The 23925-nt window shown below is 41.7% G+C and overlaps 1 protein-coding gene across 3 annotated transcripts in view; it reads right to left on the bottom strand.

The window, feature by feature from the left end:
* C1H6orf118 (chromosome 1 C6orf118 homolog) overlaps positions 1-19424 on the bottom strand; it is a 34668-nt gene extending 15244 nt beyond the window's left edge. The window contains exons 1-7 of one of the 3 annotated variants that reach the window (XM_042443854.1): positions 19373-19424; positions 15955-16653; positions 14457-14579; positions 10879-10938; positions 8652-8776; positions 3806-3864; positions 3364-3548 (exon numbers count right to left, since the gene is read on the bottom strand). In XM_042443854.1, coding sequence (XP_042299788.1) covers positions 3364-3548; positions 3806-3864; positions 8652-8776; positions 10879-10938; positions 14457-14579; positions 15955-16638 — 1236 coding nt within the window. In that variant the 5' untranslated portion in view covers positions 16639-16653; positions 19373-19424. Of the gene's footprint in view, positions 1-3363; positions 3549-3805; positions 3865-8651; positions 8777-10878; positions 10939-14456; positions 14580-15954; positions 16654-19367 lie in introns of all 3 variants that reach the window. The other 2 variants (XM_042443862.1, XM_042443866.1) reach the window with 2 other exon arrangements.
* Between the last annotated feature and the right edge of the window lie 4501 nt (positions 19425-23925).

The raw sequence follows: 23925 nt of genomic DNA, 5'->3' as shown, positions 1-23925 counted from the left end.
AAGATTGGGAACTGCTGATCTAAACAGGACTTTGCTATAATCTATAATCACAAATTTTGCTATAATCTATAAAGCATGGGCTAATTTTATTCTGAAATTCATTGGTGTACTTGATTATGGAACCTGTATTTGAGTTCTAGTGCTTCTTCCTTTAATGAACCCAACTTGGATATCTGGCATTTCTCTTCCCATATATGGTAAAAATCTTTGCTGTAGAAGTTTGAGCATAACGTTTTGCATGGGAAATTAATGCAACGGTCCTGGAATTACTGCAATCCTTGATGTCCCCTTTCTTGCGAATTGAAATGTATATTGAGCTTTTCTATTCTGTGAGGTATTGTTTTGTTTTCCATATTTGATGACGGTTTTTAGTTAAAACTATAGTAAATACTCTCTCTTTAGTCAGAAACAACTCTATTGGTATGCCATCGATTTGTAGTGATTTATTTCTCCCAAGTGCTCTGAATGCATCTTCCATTTCACTTTTTAAAACTGAAGGTCCATCTTTATATTGTTCTTCCTCAAATGAAAGTGTCACCCCTCCATCTCCTTTATATAATTCTTCCAGGCATTGTTTCCATCATCTTTTTATTTCTACTTTGTCATATAATGTATCCTCCTGCTGGTTATAGGGCATCTGCACTCTTGGTTTAAATTTCCTTTTGAATTTTCAGATATTCTTTTGTTTTTCCTTTTTTGTTGTCAAGTTCTATTTCTCTGCAATTATTACTATAGTAGTTTTCCTTGTTTCTGAGTACAAGTACCATTCTAATTGTTGATATTAATAGTTCATAGTCTGTGCCACAATCTGCTCCTAGTCTTCTTTATGCAGAGAGAATGGAGCCTCTCCATCTTCTGCTCCCAGTTATATAGTCTATTTGATTTCTTTATTGACCATCTAGTGACATCCATTTATAAAGTCACTTCTTGGTTTGCTTGAAGAATGTGTTAGCAATGAACACACTGTGGGCCTCACAAAATTCAGTCAGTTGGTCTCCTGCTTCATTTCTTGATCCTAAGCCCAATTTTCCTGCAATCTTTTGATTCTGCTCTATTGCCTGTTTTGCATTTCAGTTGCCTATGACTCACAAGCAGTCCTGCTCTGGTGTGCACAGTTTCCCTCTGGATTTCAGCACAGAATTTTTCTGTTTGTTTTTCTGCCTCTGTAGTTGGAGCATAGACTTGGATTATGGTTATATTGGTCTGTTCTCCCTACGTCTTATTGCCATGGTTCAGTCAGATTTTGCGTTATATTCTTTGACTCCTTTTGCTAGATGTTTCCTTACTATAAATGCTACCCCATTTCTTCTCAATTTTCATTTCCTGAGTATAATTATCTGATTCAAAATGCCCTATTCCTGCCCACTGTTGCTTGCTCACCTCAAGTATATGCTCCATTTTTTTTACTATGTACAACTTTCCCTGATTTGTCCTTATCACATTCCATGTTCCTATAATATGTGTGTGCAGTTTGAACTTTCCTTTCACCGTTGAGAATATTGACAGCTGAATGTTCTGCTGGCTGAATGTCCTTTTAGCCACAGTGCTACTCATAATTGTCCTTTGCTATACCCCACTAATTCATTGAGTGCCATCTGACCAGGAAGTCTTGCTTTTTGCCTCTATTTCTTGTTTCATTTTAGATTGCTATAGGGTTTTTTGTGGTAAAAGATTTCCAAAGGAGGTTTACCATACCTTCTTCTGTGCAGTACTAACAATCATATGCTATGGTGCCATTGCTGTTGTCCTTGAGAGATCCTGTGCCAGTGTCATCTCTCACTCCTGATGCTTCCCAGTAGCTGTTAAGCACATTTATTCTGGTTCCTCAGCAAAAGCCTATCTGACATGGGAGACCTTACAGGAGCACACAATCTCAGCACCACAGAAAGATAGTGCCATTGCTATATCTGTGTAGATACATGTTTTCAAACTAACACATGCCTCTTTTCCAAGGCTTTAGAGCTTCTCTTCCTTTGCTCACAGTTCCTTTTCCCTAAAAACAATATCTTAGAGGTATGTTTAAGCTCTTAATAGCACCTTGAACAACAACAACAAAAACCAAGTAAGATACTGAGGACCATCCTTAAAAATAGATGACATGCTGACGTGCAGTCAACAAGATGAGTCAATTTATAATAGTAAAAGAGTATGAATTTCTGCTGACCATTCTTTAGTAATGTCCACAATTTCTGATGCAGTATTTATTTGAGTATTAATTTGAACTGGAGGAAGCATATCATTAGAATTGGATATCATTTTATATCTGCTGAAGTGATATAGTAGCCAATATTATAGACTTGTATTATTCTTCTAACCATCCCTACCTCACTATCCTTACTTAGACATAAGGTTTCTGATTTGTCTTTGGATTCATCACATATCTCTTGTCTTGATCAAATTCTGGAAAACAATGACGAAGGGTCCTCCTGCCTTCTAAAAAAAAGCATCTTTTCATTCCAGGGGCTATCCTAGTCTTCAGGGATGGATTTGATGGACCACTGACATTTTCAAACTATTCTTAACACCTTGGAACACCAGGTCAAAATTTGCTTCTCACATGATAAAGCAGCAACAGTGTGTTATCTCTGCATTGGTGTGTAAAATTTCCAGAAATTTAAAATTTGCTGCTGATTCATGCAATTTTCTCGTGTGTGTGTGTGTGTACACACATGCACATTTCACTTGATAGTACCTATATTTTTGTGTTAAATAAATTTTCTGTGTCCTCTTTATTTCTGGTGAACTGACCATGATAAATAAATGAATAAATAAATGGAATTTTGCATAGTTGAGGATTATGTCTGAACCCTAAAATGTGGTTAAATATCAGTCATGGTTTATGGAAGGAAACCAGACTCGTGAACCACTGTTTGAAGTTTGTTTGTTCCACACTATTATGATGTTTCTGTGAATATTCATTAAGCAGGCATACCACTTAACTATGGCTAGTTTTAAAAAATGATAGTGAAAGCATGTGATTTTCTTTTTATGGTCATCACACAAGGGATATAGGGAGTGTGTGAGCATGAGGTTCATTGGCTAAGCTCATTTTCGTAACAATAAACCACAGTTTATGATTATCTCTGAAAAAGGACATTTAAATTCTCAACATCTGGTGTAATAAGCATTTAGCATCTCATGTCTAAGCAAGAACTCCATGTTGTTATTCTTGTCATTTCATTTTCCATCCTGCTTCTCAGTAATCCCTTGAAGCAGCTTGCACTTCATAAAAGATAAAATGAAATCTGTAACATGCTCTCACTATACCTTAAATGCATTTAAAAAAAATAAAACCAAGGCATAAGCAACTCCATCTATGGAAACATCCCCCATCTGCCTTTTCATTACACCCTAAGGTCTTACCTCTAATTCTTTAACTGTTTTCTCTCTGATGTTTGCAATGCCAGCAAAAGTCATTGTATCTTTAATTTCTTTTTCCATGGATTGAATCTCTTCCCATTTCATGATGATTTGACATCTCAGGGATGTCATCTGCTCAGCAGTGGAAAGAGGTGTTTCCGCTTCTTCCGGTTGCTCATGTTCCTTTACTGAAGGTGCAAGGAAATGACAAGTCATTTGACCAGAAGTGCTGGGCCTGCAGCTTTCAGAACCAGTGGCAAAAGCAATGTAAGATCTACATAAACGGAAACTCTTTCAGGAGAAAATTTTTTGATTGTACTTAGAGATGACTTCAGTCTGCAGGACATCTCTCTCAGCAAGCCTATCAATGTACTGGACTATAGCACGAGAGCTAGACTTTACCTTTCTTCTGTGTATCACTATTCAGTGCAATCCGAATACTTACCCACTGCTTTGGAGACAGACTGGCTCACCCACAATTCAGTTTCTAGCTCATGCCTGAGTCTAAAGTGTAAGGAAGAAGGAGAAAGAAATCATTGTTATTAATTTCATTCTGGCAACAAAAGTGCTTTAAGGCTTTGCATTAACCAGGAAAGTTATTTTTAAGATGAAATTCTGAAGACACCTATAACTGATATGTGGTAGGATGGTACTCTGGGAGCATGCCATTATAGGCGCAGTACAAACTGCCCCAAAGGGTCAGGTCTGTGGCGCCACTTTTAGCTCCAGGTTGGGGGCAGGGCAGCCTCACCGGCAGCCCGGCAGCCCCAATCCAGAGTTTTTCCAGACCACAGAGAAGCGGCAAAATGCCCCTTCTCCATTATTATTATTATTATTATTAACCTTTATTTATAAAGCGCTGTAAATTTACACAGCACTGTACGTACAATCTTTTTAATTAGACAGTTCCCTGCCCTCAGGCTTACAATCTAAAAAGACATGACATAAAAGGAGAAGGGAAAGGTGGTGGGGCTAGTAGGCTAATACATATAAAGTACATAGCAATACAGGAAATGGTTCGATAAAACAGGCATCAAAAGAACATCAAATAGCAAGCGACAATTATGCAATGCCTGGGAACGCTTCTCTGAACAGGATGGTCTTAAACTCTGTTTTGAAGCTGGTAAAAGAAGTAATGGCTCTTGCTCGCGGGGGAAGAAGGTTCCAGGAGTGAGGGGCAGCAAGTGAAAAGGGGCGAATCCGAGATGGGGCAGAGGAAATCCTGGGCTGGGACAGCAGACCTTGACTACCAGAACGGAGGGCTCTGGTGGGAAGGTGAGGAGAAAGAAGGTCTGATAAGTAAGGAGGGGCCAGCCCATGGAGGGCTTTAAACGTCGACAGCAGGAGCTTGTACTGAATACGGAAAGGGAGGGGGAGCCAGTGAAAGGATGCCAACACAGGAGAGATGTGGTCAGAGTGGTGGGCGGATGTGATAACACATGCAGCTGAATATTGGACAGAGATTAAAGGACGGAGGTGAGAAAGAGAAAGCCCAGCCAGGAGGACGTTACAGTAATCAAGCCGTGAGATCACTAGGGCATGGACCAGGATCTTGGCAGTAGAGGCGGAGAGATATGGTCGGATTTTAGCAATATTGGACAAAAAGAATCTACAAGCCTTGGCTGTGGTCTGGATCTGAGGGATACATGACAGAGAGGAATCAAAGATGAAACCAAGGCTGTGGGCTTGCTGGACTGGTTGAATAGAAATGTTGTCAACAAAGACAGAAAAGGAGTGTTGAAGGGTGGGCTTAGGAGGAAAGACAAGAAGCTCCGTCTTGGATATGTTGAGCTTCAAACGCTGATGGTGCATCCACTACGAGACAGCTGTGAGACATGATGAAATTTGCTGTTCAAGCCTTGGAGAAAGGTCGGGGGTGGAAAGATACAACTGGGTGTCATCAGCATACAGATGGTAGGAAAAACCAAAAGAGTTAATGAGTTTACCTAAGGACAGTGTGTAGAGAGAAAACAGAAGGGGACCCAGAACAGAGCCCTGGGGAACTCCAACAGATATGGGAACAGGAGAAGAAGTCTGACTGTCAGTAACCATTGTAAAAGATCTGCCAGACAAATAAGATCTAAACCAGTCAAGAACAGAGTCTGAGAACCCAAGGTCAGAAAGTATATTAACTAGAAGAGAGTGATCAACAGTGTCAAAGGCTGCAGACAGATCAAGAAGGATGACAACAGAGTAAAGGCCATTTGCCTTGGCTAGTAAAAGATCGTTTGAGATCTTGGTGAGGGCTGTCTCTATAGAATGGCGTGGGCGGAAGCCAGACTGAAAGGGATCGAGAATGGAGTTGGTTTCAAGAAACTCAAGACAGCGAGAATAACTTTCTCCATGGCGCAGAAAAGAGAGGTCCTTGGGGCTTCATACCCCAGGAGCCAGAGCCATGGGAGAAAGGGGGCCCTTTCTCCCCAGCATCGTTCCCACAGCCATTTGGTTGCTGCGGGAACGATGCACGCACCCCAAAGAAGCTCCATTTTGGAACTCCTTCCTGTGCCAAAGCCAGGGTGCCATAAGTGGCTTGAAGCACTGAGGAGACATCATGCATGCACCGCACCGTTTGGATGCAGTGTGTGCATGATGTCATCATGGCAACCCCCATGTGGACAGGAGGCCAATGTGATTACGTTACTGCCACGTACTAGGGTTGTGGGGCGTGCAGTTGCTCCAACCCTGCGCAACCCTAGTATGTGGCCAGGCTGGCTCAAAGTGCCAGGCTGGACTGTGCCATAGTCATTCTATTTAAACTAATTTTCTGAACTCTGTGATTACCAGGGGGTTGGACTGGATGGCCCTTGTGGCCTCTTCCAACTCTATGATTCTATGAACCAGGCATAATTCTTTTGAATATTTTAACCCTCTATGTTTTTTAAAGTGATTTTTAAGGAGTGGTTTTAGTCTACCTTTGAAAGTTTTTGTTCCTGTATTTAATGCTTTAAATATTTTCATCCATAAGACTAGAGACATGGAAAATAAAAGTAGTCAGGTGGTTAGTCTCAATACTAGATTAATTTAAGCAGGCTTTGGGAGGGTTTTTTTTTTTAAATCTATTTTTAAAAAATCTTTTAAAACTTTCTGGGGTTTTTTTTATCCTTTTCTCATTTGTCAAATTTGTTCATAATTAAAGCCCATCTTGCAAACAGGACAAAAAATGATTTCCTACTGCACATTTTATTTTTCTAGTAAACATAGGGTTGCCAGATGAAAGAAGGGACAGGGCTCCTATTCCCTTAATGATTGTGTAAAAGCAAGAATTTTAACAATTGTTCCTAATCATGCAAGCTACAGCTGCTAAAATCCCCTCTTCTACACAACTTTTAAAGGCACAAGAGGTTTGCCTCTTACCTCACCTAGATAAATGTGTCCAGCTGTACATTAGAATAACAACTGCCTTGAATGGTAGGTACAAGCCAGTAGACAAAATACATACCCCACACAAGGGCTCTTGAGATTGTTTGCTTATTTTTTTTAATAAGAAGTATTTGATATTTACACATTCACCTGGGTTTGCCTCATTCAGCTCTACTAGCTGAAGAAACCCATGTCTAAGTTTAATTAAGAATGTACATATGCTTTTCCATATGGGGAAATTTGTAAAGACAAATGCCCAGCTCCGAACATTTGTGAGTGACAGTTGTTAAAATGAGTCCCTTGATCATTTTCATGGTAGAGCAATCCTGTGAGATTTTATTACAGGCATCTGAGACATCTACAGTAGGATTTCAAAGTTGCCATAGTAAAACATCTGTTGATATAATTAGTAGGGCAGGAGCCTTCTGGATGCTGTGTATATGCAGAATGATTGTTTATATCCTGTTTTCATGGGGAAAGGCCTTGTTCAGAGCACTTAACAAGAGATTAAGGCTCCAGTCCTCCCAACATAGGCTGGAATCCTGTACAGTGGACCCTTGTTATATGCTGGGGTTTGGTTCCAAGATCCCCCGTGGATAACAAAATCCATGTGCGTTCAAGTCCCATTAAATGTAATGACATAGCAAAATGGTGCCCCTTATAAAAAATGGAAAATCAAGGTTTGATATTTGAAATTTATAGTTTTTTTGAATATTTTCAAACCGTGTATGCTTGAATCTGTGTATAAAAAAAATCCGTGTATAAGAAGGGCCAACTTTATCAGCTTTTGCTTAATTAAATACTTAGCTAAGTACATTCTCCTGGCCAAACCCTCTTAAAACATAATGGAAACATCATTCAACTACACTCTGGTCATCAACAGATTGGTTTTCTTCTCCCCATGTAACTGATGCCTGGAGGGTGAGTTACAAATGTACCAATAGTGTCAAAATTGTGACTAAGAGATTGTCAAGACAGAGCCAGTGTAGTGGTTTGAGCATTGGACTGCGACTCTGGAGACCAGGATTCAAATCCCCGCTTGGCCATGGAAACCTACTGGGTGACCTTGGACAAGACACAGCCTCAGAGGCAAAGGCAAAACCCTACTGGACAAATCTTGCCAAGAAAACCCCATTTTAGGTTCATCGTAGGGACTTAAAGTCACAAAACAAAACAAAAAACACTGTGAATACAAAACAGTTATGGTTAAAAACTGTTTCATATTCACAGTTACTACTTAAGTCATTATTCTGGCACTGCTGTCATGATCAAAACTTCCTCTCCTCCCCCTCAAATCCCTTCTCCTCATTCTGCCAGGCACCAGTTGTGTGGGGGGGAAAGAGGTCAATTCTGCCAATGATCAGAACATGGCTGAACAATGCTCCTGTCAGTTTTTGAGAGATCAAGCCAAGAAAACTTACTTCATTACTTAATTAAGTATAAACTTGTACAGAACACTGGTCATTCTTGCCAGGCAGGAAGCCCCATCTAATTCAGTGTGAGCCTGAGTATTTGAGTTTAAGGTTTGCACTACATGGCACAGCTCTGCACATAGGCTATTTAAATCTTTGAAGTTCAAAGGACTTCAGCCCAATTGTATGCAGGACTGAAAAGATACTACATACACTCCACAACTGAAATGATGGAATTTGAGTTTATGCAACGGGAAATATTATATGATTGCAAAATGGATACACTTTTTGATTCGTACAAGAAAGAACCTTTAAATCTGGCCATTTGTTTCTGCTTCACTGTAAGTATTAAGAAGCCACATTTGGCTGAGTACGACAACAAAATACATCTCCAGACCCTGGCTTTTTTTTCTGGAAACCCAAGTGGTCTTTAAGAATAAAAGTGACTCTGATTGAAGGGAAATGTTTTCTAGATTTATAGCACATGTTGTATTAATCTCTCAGACTTACACAACTTACTCTTCATTTCTTGCTAAGGCCACCTTGGATTTCTGCACAAGAGCCTGTATGTCATTCCTTTTCTCTTCTATTTCATGAGTCATCACTATCCTCCTCTCCATGCCTTTGACTTCATTCTGTAAAGTCTATTTTGTAGGAGAAAAATTACTGTAACATTAAGACCTTCCAGTGAGAGGGAACAATACTAATAAGATCTGTGAGTTTATGCCATTTGGGGGCTACAGAACATTTTGCATGCCCATAATTTGTCATTACTAACATTCATTTTAATTATTCAGATGAACACCTCCATGGAAAACTCTTTATACTTTCAGTGTAAAACTGGAACGAGTATCCTCTTGGGATAAACAAACATGGTACAAGATATTGTTGTGCATTCTGTCACACTTCACCTATAAAAGCTTTCCTGAATGGTTGAATACATCAGACAGAAATTGTCTGTCTACCATGGAGACCAAAGAGTAAAATTCAGCACTTGGAAAAGTCAATTTTATAGAGTACAGCTCCAAGACTCATCGAACCAGAATAGCTGTGGGTGTTGGAAAAGGCAACATTTCCACATTTTAGTTAAATTATTCTATATACCAGGAGTAGGAGACCAGTGGCCTTCTTGATTTTCTCAGAATCTAACTCCCAACAGCTACATTCAACATGGCCAACAGTCAGTGATTATGGTACTCCAACCACACCTGGAGGGCCACAGTTCCCAACCCCTGGTTTACATCATACACCTTTTAACTTGGGCAGAATAAGGGCCTTTTTCCATATGTCTGAACACTAGAATATTCGGCACACTTGGATACTGAAGACTTGAATATTAGAAAGCAAAACTCATAAATGAATATTAGAAATGACGTCTCTGGAAAGCAGTGTGCTTGTGGTGAAGTGAGGTAATATTGAAGTTATGTATGGGATGTTTGAACAATAATGGCGCATCCACACACCAAGTACAGATGTGTACACACACTGATATACCAGCTGATGAACACTATATTCTTAACAAGGTCTAAAAATACAACAGAGTGGGTGGATGTCTGGAGGAAAGATGTATAACCTTATATAGTCATTTTCTTGTGGCTAATAAGTTTACCTTGATGAAATTGTTGCAAATGCCGAGCATCATCTAACACAAGGCAATAATAGGCAAAGCAGATCTTGGCATGCTTTGGAATGGGTCAGTTGAGTGGCCTATACCATTGCAGAGTGAGTGTGTTTTAGAATCAAGTCCTAATTAGTTAACCTTCTGGGAGAAAAATTCTAACCCTGTATAGAGGTTTTCTATTTCTCTTGAGTTTTTGCAAAAGTCAGTTCATTTTTGTATACATATATTTCTTTTTAAAAAGAAAAGAAAATATGTGATTTCCTGTAGGGCTTATGTGGAAAAAAAAACTTCAATGCATTTTTTCAGTTCAGAACTACCAAATTTACTATTTCAGAATCTGTTCTTTTAATCCAACCATTTCCAAAGTTTGTGCTATAGTTTTTTAAAACTAAAAATGTAATGGGGTGGGTGGGTTTACTTTTTATGAAATTCCTATGAGTGGAAAGACACACACATGCTCTATCCAGTTGCTCATCATTTGGGGAAAAAATCATACACTTGGGGGGAAAATGTCCACAAAAGCACATACTTTTAAAAATGCATTTAAATGTAGGTTTTTAGAGAATGCACATACTGTAATATAAATGTAAATTATGCAGAACAGAACAACAGTCACACATCAATCAAGAATGATGCTGGAAAGAACTAGCAATGGGAAAATAGAAACAAAGTGATGTTGACAGAATTGCCCATCTTTTGATTTCCCATCTGCAGTCTGAGAATGGGTAATCTGTTCTACTCACCATTCTACTCACTTCATATTAGCATAAGGAAACACACAGCAAAGAATGTTGGATCATTAGAAATAAGAGACATCTGGATGCTGTTTAAAAGTCAAACAGATACTATGGGAGTCAAACAGATATAATGGGAGGTATTCATGGCCATAAGAGTCTCCCATTGTGCTTTATGAAGCCAAAACTGCCACCCTATACACCAGGTGTAGTCTAGATGTTGTCAGACTACAACTCCCAATATTCCTCAATACTGGTTGTGCTGGCAAAGGCTGTTGAGTCTTGCAGTCAGCAACATCCTCTGGGCTCACATCTTCACTGTGCAAGAAAGGAACTTTCACAAAACCTTCAACAATTTTTTTTTAGATTTGGCAGCAAAAAAATACATTACTCTGTATTGCATGGTAGGCAGAGAATCCAGCAGGATCACCATGTAGAGCTCATATTCATTCTGTAAAGTAGAGTTAATTGAGAATGTTAAAGAACAGACAGTTTGAAGCAGGGTAGATGATTCTGGCAGGGCTGAAGGTGAAAGGTTTGCCCTCAGCACCCATTGCAGGCAGCACCTCACCCAAAAAGGTAGTGGGGAGAGGCAAAAAAAGGGGAGAGGAAGCACACAACTGACTGGATGGTCACTTTCTCATGACACAGTTATAGTGCTATGATTCCACTTTAACTGCCATGACAAAATATTAGGGTTTGCAGTTTTGGTGAGGTACTAGAGCTCCCAGACTGACAGTTCTAGATGCCCCTTTCTAAACTGCAAATTCCAAGATTCCATAGGATGGAATCACAGCAGTTAAGAGGGAATCATAGCACAATCATTTTGTAGTGTGAAAGAACCCCTGGATTTTATTTTTCAGTTGGTGGGAGGCTTTTTGTGGCCTTGGGCTTCCTCCACCAATTTTGTAAAGCCAGGAGGCCTCCAGGAGCAACAAAATGCCATTTCCCCCTGAAATTATTTTTCCTGTGCTAGTAGCCATCTGGGGCATGCACTGCAAACAACAAAATATCTCTCACTTTAAAGACTGCTCTTTGTTCCTAGACTATGAATTTGGAAGAGCAGTGGGAATGTCCCATTCCTTTTTTGCCTTTGCATTTAAGTCTTTCTTTAAGATGCAGTGGAGTCAGTAAGTAGCACCTGGTAAACTGTGATTAAATTAACAAGATTCTAACACAATTTTACAGCTGTCAACTACTTAAGGACTGTGCATTTCGTTAATTATCTCACTTTTATTTAATTAAATTGTAAATTGATTACATGATGCAGAATCTTGTGTACAGAAGCAAGTCCCACCATGTCCAGTGGAGCTTAGCTCCCTTGTGGGATTGCAGCCTTCCTTGTATAAATATTTGAAAATATTGAAATCATCATGTGAAATGCTTTCATGAAATTGTGTGTCTCTGTGTGTATATACATGCATGCACATGTGCACACTCTTTGACTGGAATGTGCAATGTGTCAATGAAATCAGAGCAGACTAAGGTCAGAATGCCCAGAATATCCAAAACCCTGGTGTTGTTATATATAGTCATGTCAATTCTGGCTGCATCTGCACTGCATAAATAATGCATTAAGACAGTTTTAACTGCCATGGCTTAATGCTATGGAGTTCTGGGAGTTGTAGTTTTTGAGATGTTTAGCCTTCTTTATCAGAAACTGCTGGTGCCACATCCCAGGATTCCATAGCATTGTGCCATGACAGTTAAAACAAACTGTGTTATCTCTGCAGTGCAGATACAGCCTCTGACTTACAGAAACCCTATCCTTGGGTTTTCTTGGAAATATATATTCAAAAGACGTATACCATTGCCTACCTTTCAGACTGAAACAATGTGACTTGCCCAAACTTACCCAGTACATTTCCATACTCAGTAGAGATTTGAACCTATTCGCTTCCGAGCACAATACAAGGTGTTGATAATCACCTATAAAGCCCTACATGACTTGGGCCCAAGTTACTTGAAGGACCACATCTCCCCATATAATCCACCCCACACTCTCAGAACAACCGGGAAGAACTTGCTCGAAGTCCCTACTTCGAGATATGTTACTACTTCTCAGAGGGCCTTTTCAGTAACGGCCCCCAAGCATTGGAATAGTCTTCCCGAGGAGCTCTGTCTCATTACCTCCCTTGAACTGTTTAAAAAGAGACATGGGCCTGTTACAGACAGCCAAAATAAAGCTGCTTCGAGTCACAGTGAAGGTATGGTGTTTCAATGATGCATGCGTCCTAAGAGTCCAGAAGTCGCCACCCAAAAGCCCCGCTCCAGCCTGGAGCGTGGCTTTGGTGGGCTTCTGGCCTATGTAGCGACTGCATGCATCATTGAACACCATACCTCCACTGTGACTCGAAGCAGCTTTATTTTGGCTGTCTGTAAGAGGCCTTAAAACCTTTCTCTTTAACCAAGCATTCCCCCATGTTCACTGAAGTTTTGTTCGATCCCCTTTTCTCCCTCTCACTTACATACACCTATGAATTGGATTTTAATTGTATATTGTAATTAATGTAATGTGGTTTTAATTTTATGTTGTTTTAATAATTTTACTATGTACACCACTTTGATTACTGCGGAAAAGCGGTATAGAAATAAAATTTATTATTGTTGTTGTTCTTGTTGTTGTTTTTGTTGTTAACCCTGGTCCTAGTCTTACATCACTACACCATCTTGCTCTTACCAAAAAGGCAGAAATGAAGGAGAACTAGCTTTTGCTATCCTTCCTTCGGTTTTATCCCCCCCCCCCCCACACACACACACTTTTAATCCATTTCCTTCCTGTTGCTTGGAACAGCAGGGGGAAAGTTTTTGTATTATTCTCAGGGCTGGCTGAACTTGAAGTCAGAGAATATCCAGGATTCTCCTGCCCCCATCCCACCACCATTGAATGGATATGTTAATGTAATCACAATGCCATCATGCTCACATTGTACATACGGAACTTGTTGTGTAAGGAGGTACTAAATGCCACCTCTTGCAATGAACAAAAAGAAATGCAAATACATTATTGTAACAGGAGACTCCACTACTGTGTCACCAACAGGATTCCAGCCAATATCATCAGTAAGATTATTTCACTAGTAGGAAATCATTACATCATAGGATTGATGCATAGAAGACATATAACAGAAAAGTTACTACTAAAATGTAGTTTATAGAATAGTTTCTAAACAGGTCTGAAATCTGCCTAGCCTGAGGCCATGTTCATTCTAACTCTTCTTCTTTTGCTCCTTCTCTGGCCCCTTTCATGTGCCAATCATTTTACCACAAAAAGAAAGCAACAGCAGAGCCACAGACCCCATCTTGCGTTATGGCTTTCCCTGGCCTCAATATCCACGAATGAGCAGCAAATATCTGAAAGCAGGGGAAATCTAAGCATATAGTCTTCTACAGACATAGGTTGCATATATACTGCAGAAATAATCCAGTTTGACACCACTTGAACAGCCATGGCTCAATGCTATGGATTTCTGGGAACTGTCATTTGTTGTGGCACCAGAACTCACTCACAGAGGCTAAATGTCTCACAAAACTACAATTTCCAGAATTCCACAGCACTGAACCATGGCCATTAAAGTGGTGTCAAACTGGATTATTTCTGCAGTGTGGATGCAGCCACAGACTCCCAAGGGAGCTAAAGACTGTATGACTAGGGTTCACATTCTGCCTCCCTAAGGAGCAGCAGTGGCTTCAGTAATTTATTTTATACAGTAACCACTAATGTCCTTCTGTTGGATCAGACTTCTACTCATGTCTGACTGCAAAAGAATGAGTCGTTATATACCATCTGTCAAGCATAGATTTTTTGACTGCCCATTTGTATTCAGTGTTGTTACAAAAAGATTATCCGAGCTACATACAGCCATGATGATTTTATCAATTCAGCAGACATTAGCTAGAGACATATGAAGTCTTAAATGGCAGCACAGATGCAAGATACACTACATTAATCATAGGAATTGCACATACTTTCACTTCCTTCAGTACATCACCAAATATCAAAGAGCTGTTGCAGATATCTTCAAACACGTCACTAACGGCCTGCAACCGGTAAAAATGTGGACGATTGCAGTCACAGATATTCTGGAGCGCCTGAAAGGAAATCAAATTCCTGCTCACAAGATTTATTCAGATTGCATAACTTCTTTGCGACCTAAAGCCAGAATATGAATTGCAGGCAACATGTTGTTGTTGTTGTTGTTGTTGTTGTGTGCCTTCAAGTCATTTCTGACTTAAGGTGACCCTAAGCCAACCTTATCACAGGATTTTCTTGGCAAAATTTGTTCAGAAGGGGTTTGTCTTTGCCTTCTTCTGAGGCTGAGAGAGTGTGACTTGCCCAAGGTCACCCAATGGGTATCCATGGCCAAGCTGGGATTCAAATCCTGGTCTCCAGAGTTGTAGTCTAACACTGTTATGGTGAATCTTGCAGGCAGCATGGTTCCATACATTTTCAGATGTGCTATATTATGCAAATAGATCCGGTATGCATAATTTATTCAAGTTTCATCATTCAGTTTGTCAAGCTATATATAGTCTGTGCTAAAAATAAAATAAAATATAAGTTTGTACCCAGGCAATGCAAATTCTAAACCAAGACAAACTGAATGCTGAAACCTGAATAAATTACGCATACTGGGTCTATTTGCATAATATATCACATTTTGCATAATTTATTCCCCATTTTCCCTGCTTAGCATAGTTTATTCTTCTGATGGTAGCTGTGTGGAGGGCAATATGGGCTTTTCATTTAGCTGTCACACAAAGCTGCATTTTAAATGTACCAGAGAATTCTTCAATGCTGCTATTTTCAAAAAGATCTACATACTATTTTGTAGCTGGAATGATGCATCAGACTGTTAAGGCAACACAACTGGTGTCCTGCCAGTTAAACATGTACATACTAGCTATGTTAACAGTGTCCTATACCAACAACTAGTAAATCCAGGGTTGTAGCTATAAAGAAGGCAAAATGATGGCATTGCCCCCTCAGATAGGAACTTTTCTTGTAGTCCCTAAATTTGAGTGAAACACTGAAAAAAAAAGTTAATTCCTATAACTTTTATATTTGCTGTGTTTGCATTCCCTTGGTAACTGGCTTGTTCTTTTCTTTGGATACCTAAATTGTACTCCTATTTACTCAGCAAAGCCGTAATGTTACTACAAAGCTTGGAATTTGGGGACTGAAGGGAAATATAATGAGGGGCAATTTTTATGCAAGGGTTGACGTGTTCATTTCCCTACTCCCTGCATAGCTACATTCCTGAGTAAGCCAAGTACATTGTGGCTTATTAGCAGCAATATGAAGTTGCATTGATACTTGCGTCTCTCTCTGTGTGTGAATATCACTTTGCATCCCACCCTGATAAATTACTCTACACCAGTGACCCCCTCCACTCCCTTTTTCAAGGGTTCACATGTGTTGAAAGGAAGTCTGAATGTTTGTCCATTTACCTGTTTGTTTACTTACCTGAGCCAATTTCCTTTCATGCTGCTCTGCTGACTTGCTTCCTACATAGTCATTGTCAAGCAAATCCTGCTTGACAATGAAATCTTTCTGAAATTGCATGAATTTGTGGAACTGGTCCATTTTGGTCACACCAGCCAAGTAGGAAGGGAAGAATTGGTATTCATCTTTAGTCTTTTTTGTGACACAAAGTCGACTGCTCCTGGCCGGTCTGTATTTCAGCATTTTCATCTCTGGAACTTCTAGCTCTTCTCTTATTAGTTGTCTTTGAAATACTACTCCTTGCTTTGTTTCCTCTGGAGTCTCTTTTCTTTGGTGGCGGAAAGCGCCACCTCCAAGTGGAACATGGATTGGCTCTACAGAGCTGACATTGGATGCCCAAGGTTGTTGATATGAAGGTGAAACAGATTTGGCTCGGGTGGGAGTTGGGGTGCCATTCTCACTGGTTAAAATATCCTTTGTCTTTCTGGATGCCTCACAGGATGCTGTGAACTGGGATTTTCTCTTGAAAATTATGGCAGATTTTTGGGCACTTTCCCAATAGCTGTGTTTTATCAGTTCTTGGGGCTTGAAAAGCTTGTTATGGTTTAAATGACCTGAAGTGTACAGCTGAATTTCAGCTTTGTGGGCCTTTTCCACTCCATCTAAAATGTCTGCGAGGTTGTAATTTTGCTTTTTTCCTGCCATGTAGGATGTTATTCACTGTCAAGACAAAAAGGGTTTGCAAGATCTGAGCAGGGCTGTTAATGACTTGTGGCTTGGAGGTCTTTTATTCATAGGGTCATCATAAGACAAAGCTGACTTGATGATAATTAACAACACGTCACAGTAAAAACATACAAATAGTTGACAAATTATTAAACTGTTAATAGAATTAAGAATAATTTAAAACACAGAGGCTAAATCTTATTATTAGTCCTGTCTAGAGATGAGGCATTGTGGCAATTGGATTTGTCCATGTCTCACTATTCAACAATTGATTCGATATCTCCACTCTACTTGAGACTATATATGGAGGTGTGTGTGTGTGTGTGTGTGTGTGTATACTGAACTAAAAACATTTTAACTGTATAATTTTAAGAAGTATTTTAAACTGTGATTAACTGCATTCTCATTCTTCTTTTTCTTCTTCTTCTTCTCTCTCTCTCTCTCTCTCTAAATACACACACACACACACACACACACACACACACACACACGTCGATAGGTAGATGGGGGCTTAAATACCCCAAAGGTACCAGATCCCATCTGATACTGGAAGCTAAGCAGGGTCAGGAGAGGGAACTGACAAAACCACCTCTGAATATTTCTTGCCTGAGAAAACCCTATGAAATCCATGGGGTCACCATAAATTGACAGGTGACATGAAGGTGCAAATCCGCACACGCATGCACACATGTATGTATGAATGTATGTATATGAGAGGCACACGTTTTATTCAATTAAGATTTGGTGTAATTTGACACATGTTTTTGTGAAGAGATATGGAACCTATTGTGAATCTGGCATCTCACCATTCCACTTCCTATCCTGAGGCTGCAGGTCAGCAGAAAGCACTACACCAGCACTTCAGAGTACAGTGATGAGTGGACTTGTCTTCTTGACCAACTCCATGCACAACAAGAAGAGATATTTTAGAGTAATCCTGACATTACAAATAGTCAAACTGTTGGTCTATAAAGAGAATGTTGTACCCATAGCACATATATAACATGGAATAGTGGGAGCCTTGTGGAAAGCAAGAGTGAGAAGCTTCAAATCCCTCAATCCTTTCCACACATATTTTGAGGAGGACCTCAGTCACGTGAGATCAATTGTAAGAATTGATGTTGGACATCTGGCTACAAAATTGTCATAGAGAGTTATTTTCAGTTATGTAAGTTCCTTATATGAGAAACCATTTCCAACTACTTCAAGGGCATCACAAGGAACATTAAACCAGAAATGCCTTCCTAGTAGAGCAGAGGTGGGCAAACTGAAGCCTTCCATCTGCCACTGAATTTCAACTCCCATTAGCTAATGATGAAGAGTGCTGGGATCTACAGTTCAGGATATTAGAAAGTATCACCTGCCCATTCCACTACTGTCATTGCTGTTCCAAATTTCTATGCATCTCTAGGAACACATTTTCAGCACTCATAAGAAATAATAATAATGAGATCTGTCCTTGGGACAAACAAGCCAGAGAAGAAGCCACAATTCTCTACTTGTCACCACTCATTTTCTAAGGTATCAAATCAAGAACTGACCCCCACCAAATAACTAGGCCATTAGTTTGGATTAAAAGTATACCAGATCTCTCAATATGACATAGCACATCTGATTTGCAAGTCATGCTCCACCCAGCTTGCTGATGGAAAGTGGCAAATATGAACCTTTGTTTGTTTGTTTGTTTGTTTACTTCCCACCTGTTTCCCAGCCCTGGGATTCAAGGCAGCTTACAAAGTTAGAAGTACTGTACAGAAAAAAAGTCCACATCATTAAAACATACAAAAGTTAAAATGTAATTTAACTATAAATGGAATTAAAAGTTATTTAAATATATCTACTAAAAAGAACAAATGCAGACAATATAGCACCTCATTAAATGGCATTTCCCCATGAGCAGTTAAATTCCAAAGGCCTCTCAAAACAGAAAAGTCTTTGCCTGCCTCTACAAGGACACTATGGAGGATGCCAGTTTAGCCTCTCTAGGGAAGGAGTTCCAGAGGCTGGGAGCACCCGCCTAGAAGATCCTCTCCCATGTTTCCACAACTTGTACCAATGAACGTGGTGGGATAGAGCAGAAGGCCTCCTCTGTAGATCACAAGGCACAAGCCGGCTCACATGGGGGAAGTATACATAGGAAATATTTTATACCAGTCTACTTCAGATGTTGTACTACAACTTCCATCATCCCTCATCATTTATCATGCTGCCTGGAGTTAGCACAAGTTGGAGCCAAAAATCATCTGGAGGGTCTCAAGTTGTCCATTCTATCTTAAGTTAATATGCCATTGACACAGCTCCTCACAAACATAATAATAATAATAATAATAATAATAATAATAATAATAATAATATTGTATTTCTATACCGCTATTCCAGCGGTACATGAGTGTATGCACATATTTAAAATATTTCCATATACACACTAGGACAACTAGGTACAAAATTTGGACTTTCTTTTGTTCCATATTAAATTGACCAATCCAATTAAAGATAATATGGCCTATTAAAATTTTTAGCTTCAGGTAAGAACTGTGTACTTTTGCTCAGCATTACTTTAACACTGTAGACTAATTCACATGACTCTATGTATGCTATGAAGCACCACCCTACTCCAACAAGAAGCAAACAGATTCCCATGCCCCCCTCCAAAATAATTTGATAAATCTGTAAATGTAAAACCAAGACACATTTTAACTGAGCTTTACCTTACATTTCCCAAGTTCCACAAAGTATCCAGCATGACTGTGACTTTTATGTTGGTTCATTGCTAAGGAAACCAGTTAAACATTCCAAGTTCTGTTTAGACTGTCTGCAGCTGTTAAGCAATAATGTATGACTGAACAGGCTGGATCAAAAGCAAAGACTCTGTATCTTCCTCGCATGAGATTATTTTCCTGTGTAGGAGATATTTTGCATGAACATCCCACTACCCTATTTGTTAGATCAGCTGATGGGAAATGACTAAATCTGAGTGTTTGCCCCAACTCCATGGCATTTGCCTAAATGCTGACTTACCAAGTTTCTGTTGACTCCATTAGTTTGTTAATAACTGCTGGGTTCACTGCTAATTCAGACAACCTCCAGAACTGGAGTCTTTCTTAGGGACTAAACAGACCAGCTTGAAGCACCAGTGTGGAGGTATGGCGTTTGGATGACACATGCCCCAATGCTGCCCCCTATATCAATGTCATGCCGCCCTTGGTGGGCGGCTTCATGACGCTCATTTGGCATGGTGTTCAGATGATGCATGCCAAAAGGAGCACTGGAAAGTGCCGCCACAGTGGCAAGGACACCCTTTTGCCGGCTCTAAAAGGAGTGGCATTTTGCTGATTCTTTTAGAGCCAGAAGAGCACCAGATTGGGGCTGCAGTGTGTAGTTGCCACAGCCCCAATCTGCGGCTGAAAAGGCAGGGCAGAGCCACTCCTTTGGGGCAGTCTGTTTTGCCCCTTAGTTACTATAAGGAATACATGATTAAGAAAAGGTAAGTATGGCCAAATTGTAATGAATATGTCAAACCCAGCTACAGTTACTTTGGGTGTGGAGCAAGGAAGATTATCACACAGGGTCTTAATGCCTGCCAGTCACCAAGGAAACATTGCGGAAGCATGCATGTATAAACGCCAGGTGCACTTCCCTAACGTGATGGAATCGTCAGCTCCCTCTTGCGTCCTGGAATTGTTCAGGGAGAGTGACTGTCCTATTAACGTAAACTTTGCGTTAATAGGAAAGTCAGTCTCCCTGAACAATTCCAAGATGCTAGGGAGAGCTGACGATTCCATCACGCTGGGGAAGCGCACCAGGGTTACACATGCACGCTTTCTTAGTGTTTTTGTGGTGATTGGCAGATGGTAAGAGCCTGTGTGATAATCTTTGAAGACAGCTGGGAAAGGCAAAGTGACCACAAACCATGAAGTGACCCATGACTGGAAACACATATAACTCCCAAACTAGCCAGGTAAATTTAGAAATGAAACTTGACCAGGACACCTTTTTAAGGTATCAGAAAGAATTACCTGATCCTTGCTGCTACTGTCATTAAGAGGTCTTTCTTTTTGGCCCAGATCTTGATGTATTTTCCTCTGGGTTTTTTCATATGTGTCATCATCATCTGGCACCCTCTTATACCAATAATGGATCAAAATCACAATAATAGGATTATTTGTTTGGGCCCAGTTTATAGCCCAGTGACAGAGACAATCAGCTTTTCACAGGTTAGTCACTACCCACACCTTTGCACTTTTTATTTTACACATGTGTAGGTACTCTCTTACACTGCATCTTCCACCACCAATATACCATGGTACTTTCTCTCATAGAATTAAGTGTAATTTCTATTCTTGTTCATAGATCTGAGGCTGTTCAACCTTGCTACCATTGCAACTTATCTCTGGAGGTCCTTTTTTTGGCAGTGGGTGCAAAAAGTTTATATTGAGCCAGTTAACAGACCAGGATAAGTATCTCACAGTTAGGAGAATGCCGAGCTTTCCTTTTCCCTCCAGAGGTACTTCTTAGACCAAGCAATGGGTACCCGTTTGCTTTCTGACATGAAAGTTTCCATTCAGGAGTCTCAGCTGCTCTGAATAGAGTCATTCCTGTTCTGTGTGCTTCATGTCCTTCACATAGGCGGGTTACAGACTGCCTGTTTAGGGCGGCCTGCACCCGCCCCTTTCCTTGCTGTATCGGGGCCTCAGCTGCCAGACCGGCGGCCTCCGAGGCCACGATCCGTCACTTTGCAGGCCGCGGGGAAGCGGCAAAAGGCCGCTTCCCCACGGCCTGGAAAGCGGTGTCCTTGGGGCTTCAAGCCCCAAGGACACCCGGCGATAGTGGGGAGGAGGAAAAAGGGGCCACTTGGCCCCTTTCTCCTCTGCGTCGCTGGGCGCAGCCATTTAAAGGCTCCACCCAGCGATGCAAACCCCAGAAGGAGCTCCATTTCGGAGCTCCTTCTTGTGCCGCGGAAAGGGCGCTCTAGGTGCCCTCGCATGGCGCAAAGACATCACATCAGCGCTGCCTTGTTTGGAGGCAGCGCAGTCGTAATGGTGGTGGCCGTGTGGAACGGCCGCCACCATTTTGTATGGACTGGGTCCATATTAGGGTTATGGGCGTCAGGAAGTGACGCCCCTTTCTAACCCTAATACGGACCCAGTTCGTATTTTCAGGCCCGTCTGTAACGGGCCATAGTCAGCTGCTCTGAAAAAAGCCTTTCCCATTCATGAAGATGAAGACCACTCCAGCCCTGAAGCCAGAAGCCAGAGCCAGCAGCTAGCTTCCCCTCACCATTGGGACTCAAGGCAAAGGCAGAGGCAGCAGCAGCTGAGGAAAGGGGGCGTGGCTTTGGGTGAGACATTTATACCCTCCCCAAACACTCCCTCCAGGAAGACCACTCCAGCCCTAAAGCCAGAAGCCAGAGCCAGCAGCTAGCTTCCCCTCACCATTGGGACTCAAGGCAAAGGCACAGGCAGCAGCAGCTGAGGAAAGGGGGCGTGGCTTTTGGTGAGACATTTATACCCTCCCCAAACACTCCCTCCAGGAAGACCACTCCAGCCCTGAAGCCAGAAGCTAGCTTCCAGCTTCCCCACACCATTGGGACTCCTCAAGCAGAGCTCGGAAGCAGCGGTTGTGGCGGAGGGAGAGTTGTGGACACAGTAGGTTCCCTTGAGGGCCCAGGGAGCACCACCACCCTGCCAATTCAGTGGGCTTTGATCTCTCACCATCGCACCTGAGGCTGGGAATGTGGTGGGGGTGGCCATTGGAGTTGTGCTGGGGAATGGGAGGTATGGTTGGGATAGAGGGAACAGATGTTACAAAAGAAGACGGGATAGCTGTCTGAAAGTTATCCCATCTTCAGTTCCCTCTGTTTCCCAGAATGGCTTGGGGAGCAGACCACCCATTCCACAGAACCTCACTCTGCTCCTTTGCAATGCCAGATCGGTAAAAAACAAGACCCATATCATCCAGGATCTTCTCCTGGATGAAGACGCCGACCTGGCTTGCTTCACAGAGACCTGGCTGGGAGAGGATAGCACTGCCATATGGGCGCAGGCCCTTCCAGCTGGGTACTCTGTCAATGAGCAGGTGAGGGGAAGTGGGCGGGGGGGGCGGAGTGGCTCTAGTCTATAAGAACCATCTGACCTTGGCCAGGATACCTGTCTGGAACACAGTCCATTTCGAGTGTATGTACCTTAGCCTGAAGACCAGGGATAGTTTGGGGATTTTGCTAGTCTACCGGCCACCCCGTTGTCTAGCAGACTCCCTGACCGAGCTGACATAGCTGGTCTCTGAGCTGTTGTTGGAGACCCCTAGACTTTTAGTTTTGGGGGACTTCAACATCCTGCTCGAGACCAGTTTAACAGGTGCAGCTCGGGAGTTCATGGAGACCATGACAAACATGGGCCTATCCCAATTGGTCAAAGGGCCCACACATTGTGCAGGTCATACACTCTATGTGGTCTTCAGCACGGAACAGGAATATCTGTGGGCGGAGGTGGTAAGTACCTCCGCATTGTCATAGACGGATCATTTCCTGGTCAAGACGAAACTTAGAGCCAATATCTGCCCCACCGGGGGTGGCGGACCCATTAGAATGGTCCGCCCTCGAAGTCTGATGGAGCCCATTGGATTCCAGACAGCCTTAGAGGGTTTAATGGTTGGGAATGCCGGTGATCCTGTCGATGCTCTGGTCAATACCTGGAACACCGATCTTACCAGGGCTATCGACATGATCGCTCCCAAGCGCCCTTGCCATCCCGCCCCAAATCGGAGGCCCTGGTCCACGCCAGAGCTGAGGAAGATGAAGCGGTTTGGACGACGGCTAGAGCGCAGGTGGCGGAAGACTCGACTCTTATCCGACAGAACTCGCCATAGGAACTTTCTTCGTTCCTATCGGGAGGCAATACGTGCAGCGAAGAGAGCCTTCTCCACTGCACATATTGCGTCTGCAGAGTCCCATCCAGCAGAGCTGTTTAAGGTGGTGAGGGAAATGACGCAGGTGCCTCCTGCGCCAAATCCCTTACTTAACCCAACGACGGCCTGCTGTGACGCATTTAACAACTTCTTTGCAGACAAAATCTCTCAGATAAGAGCCGACCTAGATGCCACCATTGGAACAGAGTCGACAGGTGAGGCGTCCAGTGACTCCGCCGATGTAGTTATACTGGATCAGTTCCAATCTGTGAGTACTGATGACTTGGACAAGCTACTTGGTAAGGTGAGGAAGACAACTTGCCCTCTCGACCCTTGCCCATCATGGCTGGCCGTCCTGGGGGG

This window comes from Sceloporus undulatus, chromosome 1 (genome assembly GCF_019175285.1).
Source record: "Sceloporus undulatus isolate JIND9_A2432 ecotype Alabama chromosome 1, SceUnd_v1.1, whole genome shotgun sequence".
Classification (NCBI taxonomy): Eukaryota; Metazoa; Chordata; class Lepidosauria; order Squamata; family Phrynosomatidae; genus Sceloporus; species Sceloporus undulatus.
This window is presented reverse-complemented; position numbering and strand designations above follow the sequence as displayed.